This window comes from Temnothorax longispinosus, chromosome 3, assembly GCF_030848805.1.
Source record: "Temnothorax longispinosus isolate EJ_2023e chromosome 3, Tlon_JGU_v1, whole genome shotgun sequence".
NCBI classification, from domain to species: Eukaryota; Metazoa; Arthropoda; class Insecta; order Hymenoptera; family Formicidae; genus Temnothorax; species Temnothorax longispinosus.
Genome location: NC_092360.1, coordinates 11,356,906 through 11,376,439, shown reverse-complemented (window position 1 = coordinate 11,376,439; position 19,534 = coordinate 11,356,906). Strand labels below are relative to the sequence as shown.

The 19,534-nt window shown below is 36.1% G+C and overlaps 1 protein-coding gene across 3 annotated transcripts in view; it reads left to right on the top strand.

Moving 5' to 3' along the window:
• The window catches only part of Ssh (Protein phosphatase Slingshot), a 113,769-nt gene that overhangs the window by 16,802 nt on the left and 77,433 nt on the right, over positions 1–19,534 (top strand). The window contains exon 1 of one of the 3 annotated variants that reach the window (XM_071772677.1): positions 7,663–8,184. The exons of the other annotated variants lie outside the window; for them this stretch is intronic. Coding sequence (XP_071628778.1) covers positions 7,772–8,184 — 413 coding nt within the window. The 5' untranslated portion in view covers positions 7,663–7,771. Of the gene's footprint in view, positions 1–7,662; positions 8,185–19,534 lie in introns of those variants that run through there. 3 annotated transcript variants of the gene reach the window in all.

Sequence of the window (19,534 nt, the reverse complement as noted above, 5' to 3'; positions counted from 1 at the left end):
GTTTGAGAGAACAGCATATAGACAGTGATGGGAGAACAGAGTGATCGACGCTTCAATTTGTACGATACGAAGATGGACGTTCGTCTATATGTATATTGTCGAGTGGGTGATTTTCAGTGAACCACGTAGAGATCCTTTTACGAATATTTGCACTATTCTGCTGCTGATGAATCATTGTCAAAATTTATCGCGTTATCTGATTTAATTCACTGCCGCAAAATTGTTTGTTAAATCTTATCTTTTATCTTTGGCGGTTTTATTTCCAGCGTATTCTCACTCTGGAGTTAATTAAATATAATTTTGCTAAAATATATTAATTTTATTATATTAAATTATACAGCGTGATATGTGAAAATTTAATCGCATTACGATGAACCATTTTAGGTTTTTTCTATAGAGTTTTTTATGAAGAACGAAATAGATATTAACGGTTCGAAAAGTCGCATCAAATAAAATTGCACGATGGGCTGTAAAAGTAATTCGTGCCCGTTCATCGGTTTTGCATATTTTCATGGAGAGCATCCGGGATTTCGTAATGGAAGCGGTACCTAAGGCAGGAAAGCTTAAACAAGTGACTCAATGTTTGCGACTTTAAGATACCGTTCATTACTGTTCCTTTTATGCCGGGTACGGATAGGATAATAACGATGATTGTAGTAATTACGCATACGCATCCCGATATCTCGTTCTCTATTTTAATCCGCTTCAGTTAAATTTACCTCCCGTTGAGATATCACAAGTGTGGAGTAACGAAAATAACTCGAGCAACAATATACATCTCATAAAAAGGTCATTAGCAGGGGATAAAATATTTTCAACTTTTTCTAATTAAAAAGTACATTGTCTGTTAAATTATTTCTGCATCTTGGACAAATACTTGAATATTTGTTTATATTTATCGATTAATATAACAGTCATAGCTTATATTTTTTTATTAAAATTTTTACATGCAGTCTTCATTTTGTCGCTTTTTAATTATATCCAATATTGTGAGAATCGTATTATGTAATATCATTGCATGACGTTTATGGAAGTTAATCGAAAAGAATGTAATAAAAATTTATGTCAGTTTTTCGTTGAAATTCTTGGTGTGCATAGCGATATAATTATACATTCGTAATTACATTCGTAATCTACATTTTTGCAGTTTAGAAAGAAATTGTTTTAACTGGACGCATGCAACGTGATATCTCTTTTTCTTCGCGAGAAGAAATTCTGAAAGATGACAGCTCGTGAGACCCCGAATCTCGGGGCCCATCGATCGCCGCGATCGTGCGCGGATGCCTGTTTCGAGAAGCTCTTGAATAATTCATGCACGACCGTGCGTCCTCGTCGTCGGTCAGTCTGGCGCGACCGTAATCCCCCTTCCTTCTGTAAGCACAATGTCTGGTCTGAGGCTTCGTAAAAGAAAAAAGGCGCGCGATGATCGAGATGTTGTGCATTACGTTTCTGCGCTTCTCACGTTGCATATTTTTCGAGCAAGGTAAAGAAGAAACCGGTAAAAGTCGTAGACGAAGTCGACGCGTAAGTTCTGTTACGATACGGCTAGATTCATGATTATTGCTTTTACTTATGCTTTCATTTTATATATATATATATATATATAAAATCCGGAATTGCAATGGTTTTTTTATACACACGCGAATTGTAATAACACGTGAATATTAATGACAGGAGATTTTTCGATGTGACATGACTATATATGTGTATGTCCTCGATGATTTTACATTTTTTGTTGCACATTTTTTTAGTTGTTTTAGTCTCGTATTGGATGATAAAAATCCGGTTTCTTAAAGATGTCAATCTATCTTAATCGCATTTTACGTGACAGACATATCTTTCTATTTTAACATTCTGATATAGATGGAATTTAAAGTGTGTCTAACTACCGTTAAAATTAACTGTAGATATTATTAATTTGGGATTTTACACTTTTGCATTTTAATAATATCTCACTTCCTATGCGCGTTAGCACAAAGTATTTTTATAGCGATAGTAATATATAGATAAAAATCGACGCATGCTACCCTTTGAACTTTCCGCTACTTTTCCTCGCTAAGGAGGCTTTAATTGCGCACTCATAAGCGGCATTACGCACTGTTACTCTAGCCACGATGAGGTAACAGCGTGCAATGAAGCACTGTATATTTACTAAGCAGAACAAATCTCCATTATGTATTTTATGTTAAAGCCACTTACTTTAGACAATAACTTTAATCACTACTGTGATTAAAAATACGCATAAAACATTAAATTATTATATGTATCTATATGTGTATAATAATAATAATAATAAATATTTATATAAGTATATATATATAATAATTTAATGTTTATTATTTATACGCATTTTTAATATTAAATTATTTTATATGTATTTAAATAATTAAAATATAATTAAGTAATTAATAATTAAAAACTGCGTTTTCAAACCCGCGTGGGTGTACGTGAAAGAAGCATGGTAGATTTAAATGGTTGGCTGCATCGTAAATACCAAGCAAAAAATAGCATCGAGGAAAGGCCGGAAAGTGCAAAGGGGAAGGGCATCAATCTCAAGGGCGGGGAAATAAAAATGCCGGACAGAATTACTCTTTCATCCTCCTCTCATTGTGCTCTCGTGTCATTTACGTAATCGCCCTTGAGATTTATTCCTCTCTCCTGCATTTTCCGGTTTTTTTCTCGTTGCTATTTTTCACTGGATATTTATCTCGTAGGATAAGTATATCGATAGGCGTTCATCAGTTCTCATTGATAAGCATCTTCTTTTATATAGTGTTACTTACTCAGCAAATAGAAGTGAAACGCGAATAAATAACATTTCTGAAGGCACGGATTACTTTACTAGTTTCTTTAACTTGTTCATTTATATTTCTTTGTATTTTGAGCTTGATGAATATCTTGAATCGTTCTTGTTGGCGTTCGTGACGTTTAAATCGAAAAGTAAACTTGAGTTTTTTTTAAGGCAATTTATGTTATTAGATCTTTTAGCTTGCTGCTTCTTATCGTTTTGCATCTTGAGTTTAATAAGTAATTTCAATCTTTGCTTTTATTAGCGTCTGTGGCTTTCAAAATGGAAGATAAATCGGAGACTATTATTGTTTTAAATTATTAAGTAGATCTTAATTTTACTAAGTACAATTGATAACATATATATACGTATATGTATATATATTTATATATATGAAAATAGATTTGCCAGCGTAAATAATTAGATCCGCATCCACGCAAAAGACAAATTTATTTTCTCGGTCCCCTAAAGATTATACACTTTCGCTAGATTACATGCCTTTCCAATCTTTTAGATAGACTCTCTTTTCTCGACAGAACCGAGAGCACATCAGTAGGAGATAAAGCAAGTTACGGGTTCGTTAGACCCATTTGTCATCCTTCCCCAGGCTCTTGATGAGAATGTAAAAAGTGATATGACATGTATCGCGCGCGGAACAGATTTTCACATCGCGTGTCTTAGCGCGATATTATATGCACGCACTATAAGCTTCTCCTGTAACGGATGTGGATGCTAGTAAATCTCGAAGTGCATAAAAATCCGTCGAGTGAAGTAATTTCTATGTATCGGAAAAACATACAGTTTGCAGTCAATCAATTTGATGCAATCAACCAGTTCGCAGATCAATTTTGTTTTGAATAATCGTGGTTCTATAATTATTGGCTAATGCGGCAGTTTATTTGCATCATTTGTTAATTTATAAATCACGATGTTAATTACTCTCAATATTGCGGAAGATTGCAAAAATTTGTTTTTTACATTCAAATTTCTTCCGTAACAACAAAATTTTAATTTACTTTGTTTTTAAAGAATGAGTTTCTATTACTCTTCCATATTTCTATATATAGATATTATTTAAATATTATTGTAATCTTATTAATATTACCTAGATTTTTGTAATTATGATATCCGTTTTATATATCTCAAAAAGAAACAGCGGAAATGAAGCTGTTTAAAATTCTACCAGCGTCAAATGCAAATAATTCTACCGAAAGATAGTTCCGGCCGGTGAATCGTGCAAATTTGTTTAACCGGGAATCAATGATACCTCTATCGGAAACTCATGAATAGTTTTTGTTTATCAAGCGAGACAGATGGATTCCAGACTGTCCCCTCTCTGTACAAGGTTTCTCCGCGAACGTATTAGCGTTTATATATATGATATTCACTCGCGTTTTGCATGGATGAGCTGGCAAATCGGAGCTGGCAAACATATACATATATACGACAATCGCAAGGAAGGTCGATGCACTGATGATGTCAGCTGACATGTATATGAATAACGTGACATCGGCATGCGTGCCGTTTATCACGAATGCACTATGCTGCACTATGATCTGTAAGCGCTGTGCGTGTATCCAGATATCCGGGTATTTTGGATATTACTCAAATTCAATATGTCTTGAAATAATTATAAAATTGGGTATTTAAATCTCGAGATATCTTTTGTGAAACTTTTATTTGATAGCCTTATTATGCGAACACCTGAGAAAAAAATTTGATTTTTGAAAGGTAATTTTAATAAGGCTTATCGCGAAATATTATCTAGAATAATAATTAATTTATGCATAGTATAATAATAATATACCAAATCGTCGTCGATATGTAATATTAATGCTTAACACATGAATATTCATAACAACGCGATGCGGCTTTCGAAGAGTTTTAGCGGCTTCTTCTTTCACACGTTAAAGAATTTGATAGTTTGGCCATTCCGAAAAGAGTTATCGAGGGAGACCAAGGGAATTTTTCCTTGGTTTTACGTCATTGATATGCATGACGTAAGAGTTCGATGCACCAAGAATAATTAATTGATGTTATTCCTTGCACAGTCTGTCGCGTATTAGTAATTCTTTATGCACTTGCTCGCAAATCATACGCAAATATTTTCGCGCGTGGAGGACTAATAACTATTATCACGTATACCCCGACATACTCGGCTGCAAATAAAAACGGCGAATAACATCGAAATACACCGCGAAGTCATTCCACTATCTTGTAATCTTAGAAAACAACACGACCTAGTTTCGCATACCCTACGGGCATGTAACCGCGATTTCAATCATACGAGTCCGGACCGGTTGACGCAGATGATTAATGCGTCGCGCTCCCCTTGACAGTGAAAAAATTGAAAAACGATTCGTGTAATGAGATCTCGAAGGAACGGTCTACTAGCGCATATAAGATGTTGCGCGATGAGTCATTGTTCGCAATAGGGTAGTTAAAATCATACTATATTAAATGGGAACGATGCTTGGGTCAAAAGAATCTATTTTTTGATGAATATTTGTGTAAAAGTATTTATAAGATTGTCTTTTAAAATGTTTGTTATTCCTAATTATATATTCTAGCAAAAGTGTCTGCTAGAGTTGATTAATCTTTAAACAATTAGTTAATTGTTCTAGTTCTTATTTTTTATTGTAAATGCAGAGACATATTAAACGAGACATAAAATATTCAAAACGCTTCGATTTTCTGTTTAAAATTGATTATTCATGCGCAGTCGTCAAGTAACTAATCGAATATATATCTAGGTTACTTTGTTATATAAAAGTTATACTATATTTACAAAGTAGCGACATTAGTAACTGGTGCAGTGGGTCAACGGTGACAGATGTTTGTTGTAAGAAAATAAGAGCATTATAGTTTTTGAAAAACTGTATTTCTCATTAAACTACTTCTTGTATAGAATTTTTTATATTTTTATATATGTGTCCCCTAAAAGGCTAATTGAAAATTGATTCGCCCATTAATCGTTGCCTGACGACTGCGCGCATGAATAATCGTTTTAGGATAGAGATAGAAACATTCAACATCTGAAATCGGGAGGAAATCTCGATGAACTTTGTTATTGATCGCTGGAAATCTCTGGTGAATAGATAAGTCGTTGCAATTATGGAAATAAGAAACGCGTGATTGCTTTCAAATCTCACAATTAGAATGCACTCGCTGCCTTCTGATCTGTCTGCGCGAGTGGCTATCATACCCTTAGGCATTGTTACAATTGGCTCTCTCATTATGGACAATTGCTATGATACTACGTACATGGTGTAACACGCAATACATTTCTGTAAATACACTCGATGGCATAATGCAATAACTCCGAGATGAATTTACAAGATTGCTCGTTGATTAAAGAGTACTTGGCGCCATTAACCCGGTTTATACACGATGTTCTTTTGCTAAGTTAATATCTTTCAATATGCAAGCGCGATAAAAAGTTCGGGATAGAAGAAGATTAAGACAGACACGACGTTGATTGACGTTGATATGCCATGGCCAGATTACACAATTCAGGAGGCATTCATTGCCTTCATCTAGCGATTACCATTCTATTTTTCATATCGATATGACATGTACGGTCAATTCAATAATTATAATTTATTCAGCGAGATATGTACCTAACTTTTTTGTACAGCATTTTCCACGAAATAATCTTTTTGCTAAATCTATGTAAAAAATTTGGATATTACTTTTCTGTTGTCACGATTGAAATAAGGTATAACTATACAAATTTAATTAGGGAAGTTAAAAAAGGTTTTAGAGAATTAGGCAGATAAACGAACAGATAAAACTTCTTATAAAATAAAATAGATAAAATTTAATCAAGAGGCAACTGTATTAACTTTGAATTTGTGATACACACTTCGATATATTTGTTACAGTATATCGATATTTTTGATTACTAAAATTTTAATTATTTTATAATAATTTATTAACTCGGAGTCTTGTTCTTGAAAGAAAAACTCTTGTAAAGCTAAATAATCGTTAAGTGAGAGAAGTAGTAGTTTTTACACGCGACTTTTTTTTAAATAATAAGTAGGTAGGCAGGCACATACGTAAGTACAGTACATATTTGAAATGTTCAGGCCAATGATTTCACGAGGGCGAGACGCATGACGGCAAATCGTCAAGGTCTTCTCGCGTTTTCTGTAATTACTTTGTTCTAAAGACTCAAGGGAAAAATTGAAAACGCTGACTGACACGCCGCTATGATCATTAATACTACGATACTGTGTATATAGCATGTTGATTAAAAAAAAGTGTATTTTATCATTGAAACGTCGTCGTCAATCGAAAGCTCAAGCTGTGCTTATTAAAACAAGATCTTTTAATTGAAGAAAAATTATATATGTCACACACCGTTAAATTCGTAGTGTCAAACTTTAACCATTCCTATAGGTCGCCACTGCAGATACTAAAGAAAAATATGTCGTTAATTTAACTAAATCAATAAAGTTAAAATAATATTGTTTTGTGTTAAAATAATAAATTTCAATACACATGGTAGTTTATAAAAATAACAAAACGTTATTTCACTCATTGGTTTAAATTTCATCCTTTAGTATTTAACAGTGCGTAGGATTTTTTTTTTTTTTTAATGAAGAAAGATTATATGTACAACATAGCGATATACGCGATGTGAAAATGTATTATATGACGCCGGTTTGGTACAGAGAAACTCCTCTCTTGATAGTCCTCATTGCGGTGTGCGCGCCTTCTCTCGATCGACCGAGAAGCCGCTGCGGGCCAGAGGAAGGGGGAGGATGTCGGATGGTGGGGCGTCAGCCGGTGGGGCGAGTAGAGAGTGGAGAGGGAAAGAGGGACGAGGGACTCCTTGCTTGTCTGCGGTGCGCTTGCTCCGGCAGCAGAGCGGAGCAGGGGCTTTCCTTCAGTTCTTTCAGTTGCCTCGCGACTCTGCATCCATGAAAGTCGATCGCGCGTCGGTACGGCGCGAAACGCCTCTCGCTTTCGCCCGCGCGGATGCGTGACCTGTCGCGCATCGCGAACCCGGCGCGAAGTGGAACGGTGCTCGGGCGCCTCCCGGAGTCGTCGCTCGCCTTTGTCGCGACGCGCGCCGTCCTCCCGTCGTCCGCCGCGGGTAACGATGCCGCCGCATCCGCGGCCGCGGGGATACGCGACGTTCTGAAGCGCCCGCGCCGTCACGGCGACGTACGACCGCGCTTTAATGTCGCGCTGCCGGCTGCCGCTGTGCGACGAGTGACGCGGTGGAAAGTTGATGGAGGCGAGCGGCTAGCCGCCGAGGTACGCGTCAGCCGCCGAGTGCGCGGAGTGTCCTGTGAACTTACTCCGATGGTCTTCGAGAACATCGAGATGAGGAACCCTGCGGGGTTCCTGCTCGAGGACGCCAGGCACGGATACATCCAGTACATCAGGTACTTTTCTCTTTCTCTCCGATGCCACGCCGCTATATTTGCCAAAGGGATAATCGAGCCGGCGTGAATTGGCATTAATTCAATGTTAACGAAATATGGTCGAGGCGCGAAATTCTTTTCGAAGCGTTGCGGTAAAAAGTTCAGAGAGAAAGACAGAGGATCGGTCGGACACCATCAGTAAAGACGCTTACGAGATTGTTTACGTTACGGTAAAGATTGTGATTTAGAAAGGGACGTTGAACCATTCATCCGAGATTTGGTTAACCCAAACGGTCGACTTACAGCTTGGCCTCTAGTGATAAGAATGTCATGCCGGGTACGCGTGATGAACGTTCGTTTTGTTGTAACGTTCGCGTCGTCCATTGTCAAATGTGTTGTGAATCTGTACGAGCATACCGAGTACGCTATGCAAATTCATCCCGGAGAAGCGCTAAATATTTAACAACGCGCATCATGATTTACGTTACAATGTCCGTTTCTCCGACGCTACCGGTCTTAACCACACGTCAGTGTTTATTTATGTACAACTCTGCCAATATATCCGCCACTGATATAAGCGCGGTTGTGTAAAAACAAGCCTGCAACGAAGGCGTTTCAGAACTCGGTAATTTCACGCTTGACGCTCGATTGTTATCAATTAATCGCTTCCAATTAATTAAGTTTAAAATATCTCGTCTTGGAAAATACTTCGTTGTTTCTTGGTCGCGGTGTTCACGCGAAACGTATCTCGTTTCGACGCAAACTTTTTCGAAAAAGTTTTTCACCTTCTTTAGAATTTTTAGAATAAACGAATATTAACGAGCTCCGTTATTGCCTATAAATTTACATAATTTGCGAAAGAAACTTTAAGCCGAAGCATTTTTCCGTAGATTTTTCAGAGGAAAATGTGGTGCATAAATTATTTTAATCTGAGAGGATTAGTTTGGATACGGTTTTACATAAAGGGACGAATAGCAAACGGATCGTCGTGCTTAATGTAGCGAATACGGGCTTCCTGTGTACGTTGCATATGTTTGCGGTACGTAACGCCGGATTGCCGTTGTAAAACGGAGCCGTAAATCAGGTGTCATTTTCCGAGGTGTAGTAAAACAGGCATCGAACGAACATTGTCCGCACGATGGGAGTCCGCGTGAACGATCTAATCCGGAGGGACGATCGATAATACGCCTTAATCCTACGAGCGAAGTCATTCGCTCATTTCGCGGCATAAGCTCAAAAGATTATTGCGGATTATAACGGAGAATTTCCTTCGAGACCGCGAATCTGTATCAGACACCCGAAGTAATCACGTATAGTCGAAGCCATCGATTTGACGATAAATTATCTCGCAAGAATAATGCCATTTAAATAAAAGATATCGAACTCGGTGGTTTAGTTTTTAAAATTCTACTAAAATACTTATTGATGTGAGACGAGAAAAATATTTGAACGTCTTATCAATTTACCGTCAGCTTAAATATGAACCAATTTTGTAAATAATACATAAAGATATTAATTGCACGTAAGTTGAAAGCTTACGTTATTTTAATCGTTTATGTACCGTTAAAAAGATATTTTCAATCAAGATATCCTTCCTGGTCTTAATCGATTGCTTTTTACTATATTATACCTCATTTTATTTAGTACGTATACGAACGAGAGATCCTGCCGCGATGAATGATGTCAGAGTCCGGCTTGAATTGTAGACCAAAAAGATCACTCACGACTTTTTTTTAATTCTACTTTTCGAAACTGAACTTTCTGGTTGACCGAGAATTAGTTAGTTAACCGTTAGGAAATAACGGTTTGTAGAAAACAACAAATCTTGTTTTTCTATCGAAACACATATTATAGTAGCGATATCCTCTGGAATATCTGCAGTGTTATATTATGTAATTAACTATTTGTTGCCCCCGACGTGCCATGTACAGGATACGTCTGATCGATCGCACTTACTTATGACGATATAGGCAATTAAATTGGATTATCCATATGAGAGATGTAGATTCAGTTTGGGATATTAAAAAATTGACAGGCTCCGTCGATGATAATTTTTTAATCTTTTGCTATATGTTGATTCAACAATCACGTATTTTGACGAATATATTGAAAGCAACGACACATTTAAGTATGTCGATGTTTTTTATTAATGATTTAACTTTAATATTTCGCAGGTGAAAATCACGCATCTTGCAAATTTTAACTGCGAAATAAAATTTATCGTTAAAACGGGGTGCAGTTGATAGGTACCTGGTTGTGTGTAACATGGGTGTTTTCTTTATTACCTTCTCAAATAATGACTTTTTAAAGCAATGAACTTCGCTGCTTTTCTCACGATTTATCTTCGGCCAGCTCTCGTTTCGTTCGCACGAAGTATCTTTTTGCAAAAGCGATTCTCGAACGAGAGTTAATTGAGAGATCAGAAATTACGCAGGAGAGATATTCCTCGTACCGTTAGCGATGGTCCAGTTTAAGATGGCGGGATACTTGGCAACGCAGCCTTCACCGGCACACGAACCGTACTCTTTGTTTCTTTTTTCGAATCGCAAGGGTCCCTAACCGATCTTCTTCTGTCTACAACAGACTCCAGCTTTACAACAGACTCGAATGCTAACCTCGGTGAGATATTCAGTCTGAGGAATTGCAATTCCTCCATTAGAGAAAAATATTTTAAAATATTTATATAACTATCTATATAAAAACATGAGTTAAATCGTGACGAAAGATCTATTCAACTCGATACAGTTTATGGTAGAAAAAGTAATAAGTTATATATAAAATATTTTAATTAATATATTTTGTGTGTAATTTTTAATAATTTTGAATAATTGAATTTTGCAAATAATATTAAATAAATATTAAATTTCAATTATGTTTTGCCTTAAAATGACTGAAAGTTAATATTTTATAGAAAACAAGGCCTTTATTTTATGTATAGTAGATAATGTAGTGAATATATAAAAAAATGTAAAAGTTGTTTTCTAATTTATAAAAATTGTGCTCCTCTCTCGAAAATATTATATTAATTAAAATTTAAAGGAATTCAAATGACGGATTTATGTCATTTGAATATCAGAAAAGTTGCATAATCGAAGAACGAAAGAATTCTCATGCTACAAGCAAATTATTGACGAGCAAAAATTAAAAGTTCTTGTCTGAAAACATATGTAGCCGAATACCAACGTGCCGGTCGTACGTGCGTTAGTGGGTACCATGTGTTCTCTGAAAGCAGCGCTCCTTTGTTAGCATCAGCTGACTCGGAGCATCAGCTGCGCGCTTTTGTATGAGCGAGGTGTGAAAGGGAACCCTGATTGTTTGTCAAGGAACGTCGCCATCAGAAATATTGGTTCCTATATAGCTAACCCATAAATATGTTTAGAAATGTTCATTATAGTATGCGTGGTATGAGCGTTGTATATTCGAATGTAAAGGATCGAGTTTATTTAGTAATATCTTATTGAAGAGAAAATATATATAATCATTGTTAAAACAACGAGTAATACTCTACAGATAGACTATATTTTTCAATCATCTGGTTGTAGCTCAAATCATATTTCAGCAGCTCGATTTATCATTATCAATTACGATTCGATTATTATTCATACATTGTTCGTTCATTCTTATCTTTTCAAACTCAATCATGTAAACAGCTTTCAATACAAAACCGCGTGTGGATATTCCCCCCTTTTATAAGGTTAAAAATCATCCACATGGCACATGCATTCAAGAGGGTGTGCGTATTAAGTTAGAAGCTTAAAGTTCTGCGCAATTGTTTTAGTTCAGTCTTTCTGATAGCACCATTTTTTACGCGATTTTTCCAAATAACGCTATTTCTTCTGACGCGAACCGTATATCTACCACGTAAAATGAGAGTTGAGTGTACACACTATAAAATATTCTATAAAATAGATATTGGAATATATACTGTTACACCAAAATACACAGCGTGTGCAATTATAAATAAAATAGTATTTTGAAATCTGACGCGGATTATAGATCACCTAAAGTGGGCTTAATAGGCCAATCGATAGAACTAATATAGAACGACGTCGGTTCACGCGCCAGTATTCACATTGCTTCGTTAAACGAACGAGTCACGAGTATTGTTACACGATGTATATCTCGAGACGAGCACAGGCTATCGAGATATTCCTACTCTAATCAGTAGCGGTGATTATAAATTTGCGATCGGACATGTGGTATCTCTATCAATAACCGTTAGAAAAAGGTAGCTTGACTCCCGTACTGCCGCAGCTGTCTTCTGTAACATTCTCTCTCTCGGCACTGTTTCTAACGGGTCTCTCGTCGCTGCGATATAAATCGTAGCGACGATTATTGCCGAGTAATCGTCGAATCGGACAGTCGGTCTGTTATCTTCTTCTCCGCGCGCGGACGATACTCTCGCGCACACGCCGCCGATCGTAAATCAATACTTGCGTAGCCGTTGCGAATATCAAAGTGCACTGGCCGCGGAGACCGTTCGTGGGTTCTCCAGACTAATATTTATAGCCCCGTGGAAGCCCGCAACGTCCACGTGATCGTCTTAAGATCATTAACTTCCCATTATGTAATTTCTGTGCGAAACGCCCATTAAGTCCGCGGATTAATTCCATTGATATGCGTAGCACCTGATGCGATTATGAAAAAGTTGGCGTACGCAGTCAGCCGGACGGACTCGCGCTAGCGAGTTCCCTTCTGATAGCTGTAAAAAGTACTGCTACTTTGTGACGATTAATTTTCCTTCCATCGTTTACGGAGACGCGTTCCGGTCTCCGTATAATGAAATTGCAGAAGTGATTTAACGCGACACGACGCATTTGAAGCAAGATTAACGTTTACTTACAACAGATTCTTTCAATCATACGAACTTCTTAGCGCAGCAATTATTCGTCTATAACGTTCCTTGTCGTAGCTTTCTTAAGTAATTATCTTCTTTGGATACTCTTTCGTATATCTTGCAATTTTGCCGGATGAAGGATTACCAATATTTTGCCATTGAAATGCACACAAATAACTTTTCGAACCTGGCAACTTCTTTTATTGCCGATGAAGATAATGAAATTGAAGAATAATTGACGAGCAATCATCTGAAAGCAATTGTGATAATCTATTCCTTATAAGCTAACAAATAAAGAGTAGGTGAAAGAGATTTTGTACATGTATAAAAAGATACTGCGTAAATCGTAATTCATGAGTTGCCAATAGATGATAAATTAACTCATTATGTAATTTCAATCGATAATTTTTATTATTACGTTGCATTTATATTGATTACACAAAAATCCATTTTGTAAAAATTTATAATCGTTATAGCGTATTTGAGCCTGAGAAAATTACAGTCATTAGATGAGATTAGATTCGATTGTCATAGATCGATGTAATCAATCGGTAATCAAATATGACGGTAACAGAAAATTTGTGCTGAAAATCGCTCGGCAAGTTGCTTCAATTCAGTAGAATTCACTAGCGATACGTTTTTACATTTAATATGTTACGTTATTAGTCAAATTTTGCGAAATATTACGTTCTTTAATTTTTTAATTCGCATTTAAGGTTTTGAATGTGGAATTTCATGCAAGAATGCGATGTGTGATTACTGGAGATTGATTATTAGCTTCAATTTTGCCTCGAAATTTTTAATCCGTGATCCAAAAGTAATAAAACTTGTTATATCACAATATTCTATTATTTTGTAAGTTAATGGATTTTTTATCTGATGCATTAACATTAAACGATCGATTTTAGATAACAGAGAGCGAAAGCGAGAGAGAGAGAATGTACAAAAAGAGGTGGGAGTGGCAACTTAATCGATTGTACAATAATTAACCGCTTTCGAAAGCCGCGCAGTAATTATCTCAAAGTGATTATCCATGTTAATCTTGCAGATATTAATCGCAGATTAGCATAATCCATTTTCGCTATCCCTTGATTCTTCGACATCGTTATTGGTTTTTGCTTTCGTATTGCTCAACAAATTGAGTCAGTCGAGACGCTATCCACCCTGGTTCGAGGCTACTTTCCATCAATTTTCTGGACGGATACACACAATGACGTGCTCGATTCGTTTATGTAGATGCGACTTCTGTCTGGCGAGCAGATATAGGTTTCATCTCTCATAAAATCTGTTTTTATTGCCGCTTGGTTGAATCGACTCGTAAAAGACTTTCGCTTCGACGCACAGCATCGACGAAAATGTTCTTCCTTTAAAGATCGACGCGTGCTCTCGATCTTTTGTTCGTAATATCAGCAAGCTACTTCTGGACTTGTGTGACAAGTTAGCATCGCTTATAACAATATTGTTAAAAACTTGTTTTGATTCGTAGCTTTTCTTCTCTTAAAAGATTTATGCGTTATAACAGTCGTTTTTCTCTTGTTATAAGGATCTCGTTATAGGGTCATTGACTTTTCGTAGCGCGTTTCATTGTCGCGGTTCGATTATCGTTTCCACAGAATTGTACAGCAATGCGGTGTTGCTTAGAAACGACGCTCACAACACGGAAGTCGATATATATAGCCGGCCGTGGTATATAATTGACAACGAAGATTCCTAATCTTATGTTAGATAGTAGACCAAGGACGCTGCAAATACAGTTGAAATCAAGTTCGTCATTAAATATTTATGTACATTTAATATATGATATCTCTCTCTATAAGTGATAATCGATGCGTATCTTGTTGTAAAACAGCTATTGATATCTTCAGAAATATCTTTCGAATTAACACCTTCAATGTAGAAATAATTAGACATATTTTTCAATTATACTTTAACTCGACAAATGATATATATTATTTTGTGACGATTGAAAAATTTTGCTATTATCGTAAAGATGCTTGCTTTAAGTTTACAAGCTTCAGTTTCTTTTACGCCGGTCTTTTTTATTGATTTATATTTTTAGCTTTAAATTTAAAAAATTTTCCGAGATATGCTATACATATGGAAATCATCTACAGAATTTCCATCCGCAAGTGCGTCAAATGATAATTGATATATCGAGGAAATGTGCGCAGATATTGTATAACGTAATATCTACATACAGTAACATGAGTGAACTTCCTTTTGCCCTGCGGTAGAGTTAATGTAGAACAGCTATCGGAATCTTTGCTCAGAAATGTTCAACACGCGTGAGTTGATCGAAAACAACGACACGTTGTTCACCTACAACAGCGAAACTACTCTTTGCTTAGTGCAGGCCTGCGGCTTGCGCATATAACTCATCGCGTTTTTAGTGGAATCGCACCGCTTCATCGCGTCATCTGCTTAGAACGTACCTTGTCATCTGACGATTGCGCAACAACTCTCAACACCAAAGACAATATGTAACCGTGTTGGACCGAGGGATAAAAGTGATAAAACTATAAGAGATAATGTTTGCAAGGTGCAAATAATGACGGAACACTGAACGATTCCGTATCTAATCGTATATAATTTCCGATTTCTGCAGTCTTGGGACGACGTTGTGGAATTTTAATTTCATCTTAACGCGCGCTTGAAAGCGTGTGCAAATTGTTAATGCGCATTGTGAACAAACAGCAAAAAGAAAAACAGATTATGTATTTATTGCATTTTCAGCATTACCATGTCCTCTGCGAAATTGTAAAGTATGCTATCGAAATGCAGCTTTAAAGACTGCAAGATATTCTATATATAAATATTACAATTTCTTTCACTATTAAATATAATTTGGAAAAAAATTTAGTATAAAAAATTTTATAAAAATGTATTTTTAAATTGGAATGTTACCAATTATTAATCAAATATCTTTTCATAAATATTAAATATTGATCGAAACAGGTCAGACTTTTAAAGATATTGGATAGATGTTTACTTACAAAAATTTCAGAAATTGATTTATACGAGAGAATATACGATATTCAATTATCTTCGCACGATATAATTGGTTTTTTTTTTAAATTCGATATCCTTTGATAATTTATCGTTTGATAATTACTCATCATAATTACGGTCGATTCATCTCCGGTTTCCTTTCATCTCTCGCGCGAATTTTTTTTCGTTTAATGCCGGTACGTCGTGTTAATCGTATCTTAAGTACGTATTTTGATCCATAATGTCGTTTCCTGCGAACGTATTCGGATACTAAACTCGCAATTGCAGAACGTAATTAGTCATTAAGTAGCAGTAAATTGCGTAAGACGTAAAGCTCACTTGCGAGAGGCGGAGTTTATTACCACGATCTTATATGACGTTTTCTGGAATGTCCTCATTTTAGAAATTATATTTCTTATAGCAATAAAGAATATGATTACCATTATTTCCGTGGTTTAAGAAAAAACATGTCTTTTTTAAAGGCTCATTATCTTTTGTGTTATGGGCGGTTTACAAGCGCGCATAATCGGCAAATAAATCATACGAGTACGACTGCGAGTCGAAACAATGCGAATTGAGGCAATGCGAGTCTAGAGTTCTCTTGGCGTTTACGACACGTTTACCTTATTGAGTAATCTTTTGAGAACTGAAGAATTCTGAGCAGAGACGGAAAAAAATGCTAATTCAATCGCGATTACAGTTGCCATACACATAACACGTACGTTGTTGCTCTTGTTTTAATATTGAAGGATCTCACGAAACGTTACGAATCCTTTATCACTTTTAATCTAGACTGTAGACTTATACATATGCTATTGTGTAAAGACAGATTAAGTATGAAGCTTGAGAAAACCATGTGTTTTCCCTCTCTCGTTATATATAGGTTATTCGTCATTAATTTACTTTAATAATATTTCGTAAAGTTGCCAAAAAAGTAATTTTTAAGAAACACGAAAGAATTTCAAAACCATTTCAAAACAAAACGCGTGCTTCGGAATACTTTTGTCATTATACGAATACATATGTAAATATGTACGATATATGTCAACCTTGCACATGATGAGAAATGCCACTCACTCGCGTTGGTAATATGCACGTGGAGGTAACAACACGAGTCGACACGTTTCATCTTGCATGATAATGCAGCGAAATTGTGCACGTGATTGTCGTATTTATCGCATAGACGACAAGTCATTACATCGTGCGAAAATAAAGAGGAAAAAAGAATAATAAGAAACACACGTACGTTACTTTTACTTTCGACCGTATTTACTTCGGAATTAGGAGGTCTGAATTGCCGCGTTGGAAAAAGCAAACGTTGTTTCGTCAATCATCCTTCGGACGAGTTCAAGCGAAATGGCGATTAACGTGAAACCGGTTCGGTTCAGCTGGGTTTCTCAGAGATAAAACTCGCGATTCTCTTTGAAGCACGTGTTCTTAGGAAGACGATGCGCTCAGTTCTTTGTCACTCGGCCCGTCCATCTGGAGTGTTTCACTGTCTTCTCTCGCGGGTTTCTCTAGTGGGCACTCCAGGCAAAACCCGCACATTTAGATGTTAGATGTTCTTGGGTTTTTATTTTTGATTTTTATTTGAGTCACCGCACAAAGTTTAACAAATTTCATCCGTGAAGCTTTTCTTCGGAGTAATACGTGATTCACGACGAGTTATAAAGTTGCGCGTCTGAATATTTCGCGTCTGAATATTTCAGATCTTTTTGTAGTAATTTTAATTTTTTATTCTAACAGTTCAATCTTATTTCTAGTCCTATTATTTGAGTTATTAAAATTATTATTACCATTACCATCATTACTATATATTAGTAGATATATATTATAAAACAGAGTAATATTTACGTATGAAACTCTACATATTTATAAATTATGTTTTATATATTACATTGTACACGAGATACATTCTCCACTACATTATATTCAGTTATATTATACTGTGCTATACCTATTAAGCCGAATTCGAATCGGCAAGCAAACAAACGCGAATAACCGCAAATGAATAGCTCGTTTGTTGGTCTGAATGCGACTTTACTAATCATCATTTGAAGTGATATAATAATGTGCATATTACGGATCGTTAGATGTATTCTGAATGATCTTATATTGACGTACGAATTTATCGATTTCTCATTTCGTGCAATTTTATGGTTGCATCACCGAGTACATGATATTACGCGTCGTTCAAGCGAAAGCGAGCATTTTAGCGCCATTCGGCATCTTAAAAGAAAGTTAAATCAAAATGACGTTATTGAGGTTTTTAGCCTTGTTATCGAAGAAAGCAGGATGCGTGAACGCATGATGCGGCAAGAATAACGCGTGAAACCGGTTATTTTTAGTAATGGAGGTATTCGAACATTTATGCCGCTTTCTCGTGCGACCTATCCATGCATGTGTTATCTAACTGTAAAAATTGCTATAGGCTGCACGCATACGCCGTGATATCGATTGTCTGCGCGGTCCTGTTATCATTCTGCACGAGAGTGCAAACTATATGTTGCAATGTCCACTCTTCACTGTTTCATTCGTTTCATTTTACGCGATATATTTGATTCTAACGAACAGTGGCCTACTCTACTATTGAGATATCATGCAAATATTGCAAGTAATCTCGCTTGTGTTGTTACATTATGATACGATCATGTTCCGAATCAATGATAGTTTGCTTTCCTTGAGTCTTCGATTTTAATAGTCTATAATATAAATGCACTTGGAACGAAAAACGAATTGATTTATAGAGTTTGGAAGAAGTTATTGTGAATAGTCGAATTTTGTAGAATCTTTCTATAAAATAATTATTCTCTAATAGTTGATTATTTTATATCAAAGCAGCACACGTTTTCATGAATAAACTGCTGCTTTTGAAAAATTGAAAAAGTATCTTTAAAAAGTAATTTTTGAGGATATCACAATCACAAATAAAATGTAAATCAATGCAAATCAATCTAATGGTTCTTATAAAAATATCTTGATTAAATTAGAATATTAATTTGTTTTCTCGTTAAAAAGAACGAAAGAAATGTAATCAATTAAAATATTTAAATTAATCTAATTTATCCGACATTATCTGCAGATCGATGTCAAATAGATGAAATCGCCTGCACAGTTTATTTTTTGTGCTCTACATTGCTGGTAAAATCGGTCGCTTAACAATTTTCACTTTATTTTATGGAATAGTCTAATAAATTATTTGCTCACCAGCTCAACATTTATCCGCGGCACGCGCGCTTTTACTCTTATCCTCGCCGAACGATTTATTCCGCCGATTACGTGCTTTACGACAACTTTCTCTGAGGACAAGAGAGGAAGCGAGGATAATCGACGAGATCGAGGATTCGCGGGAAAAAGAAAGTCTATCGGAATTTCTAGCGAAGAGCAGCGCATTATACTGTAAACGCGCGTACAAATTTTTCTTTTACGAATTAACCGCGTTATACTCTATTCCGTTTTATGCTTGACGCGAACCGCGATGACTCTGCGACTTTCAGAGAAATTGATTTCGTACGATCGATTACTCTGAGAGCTGCTGGAACTGAT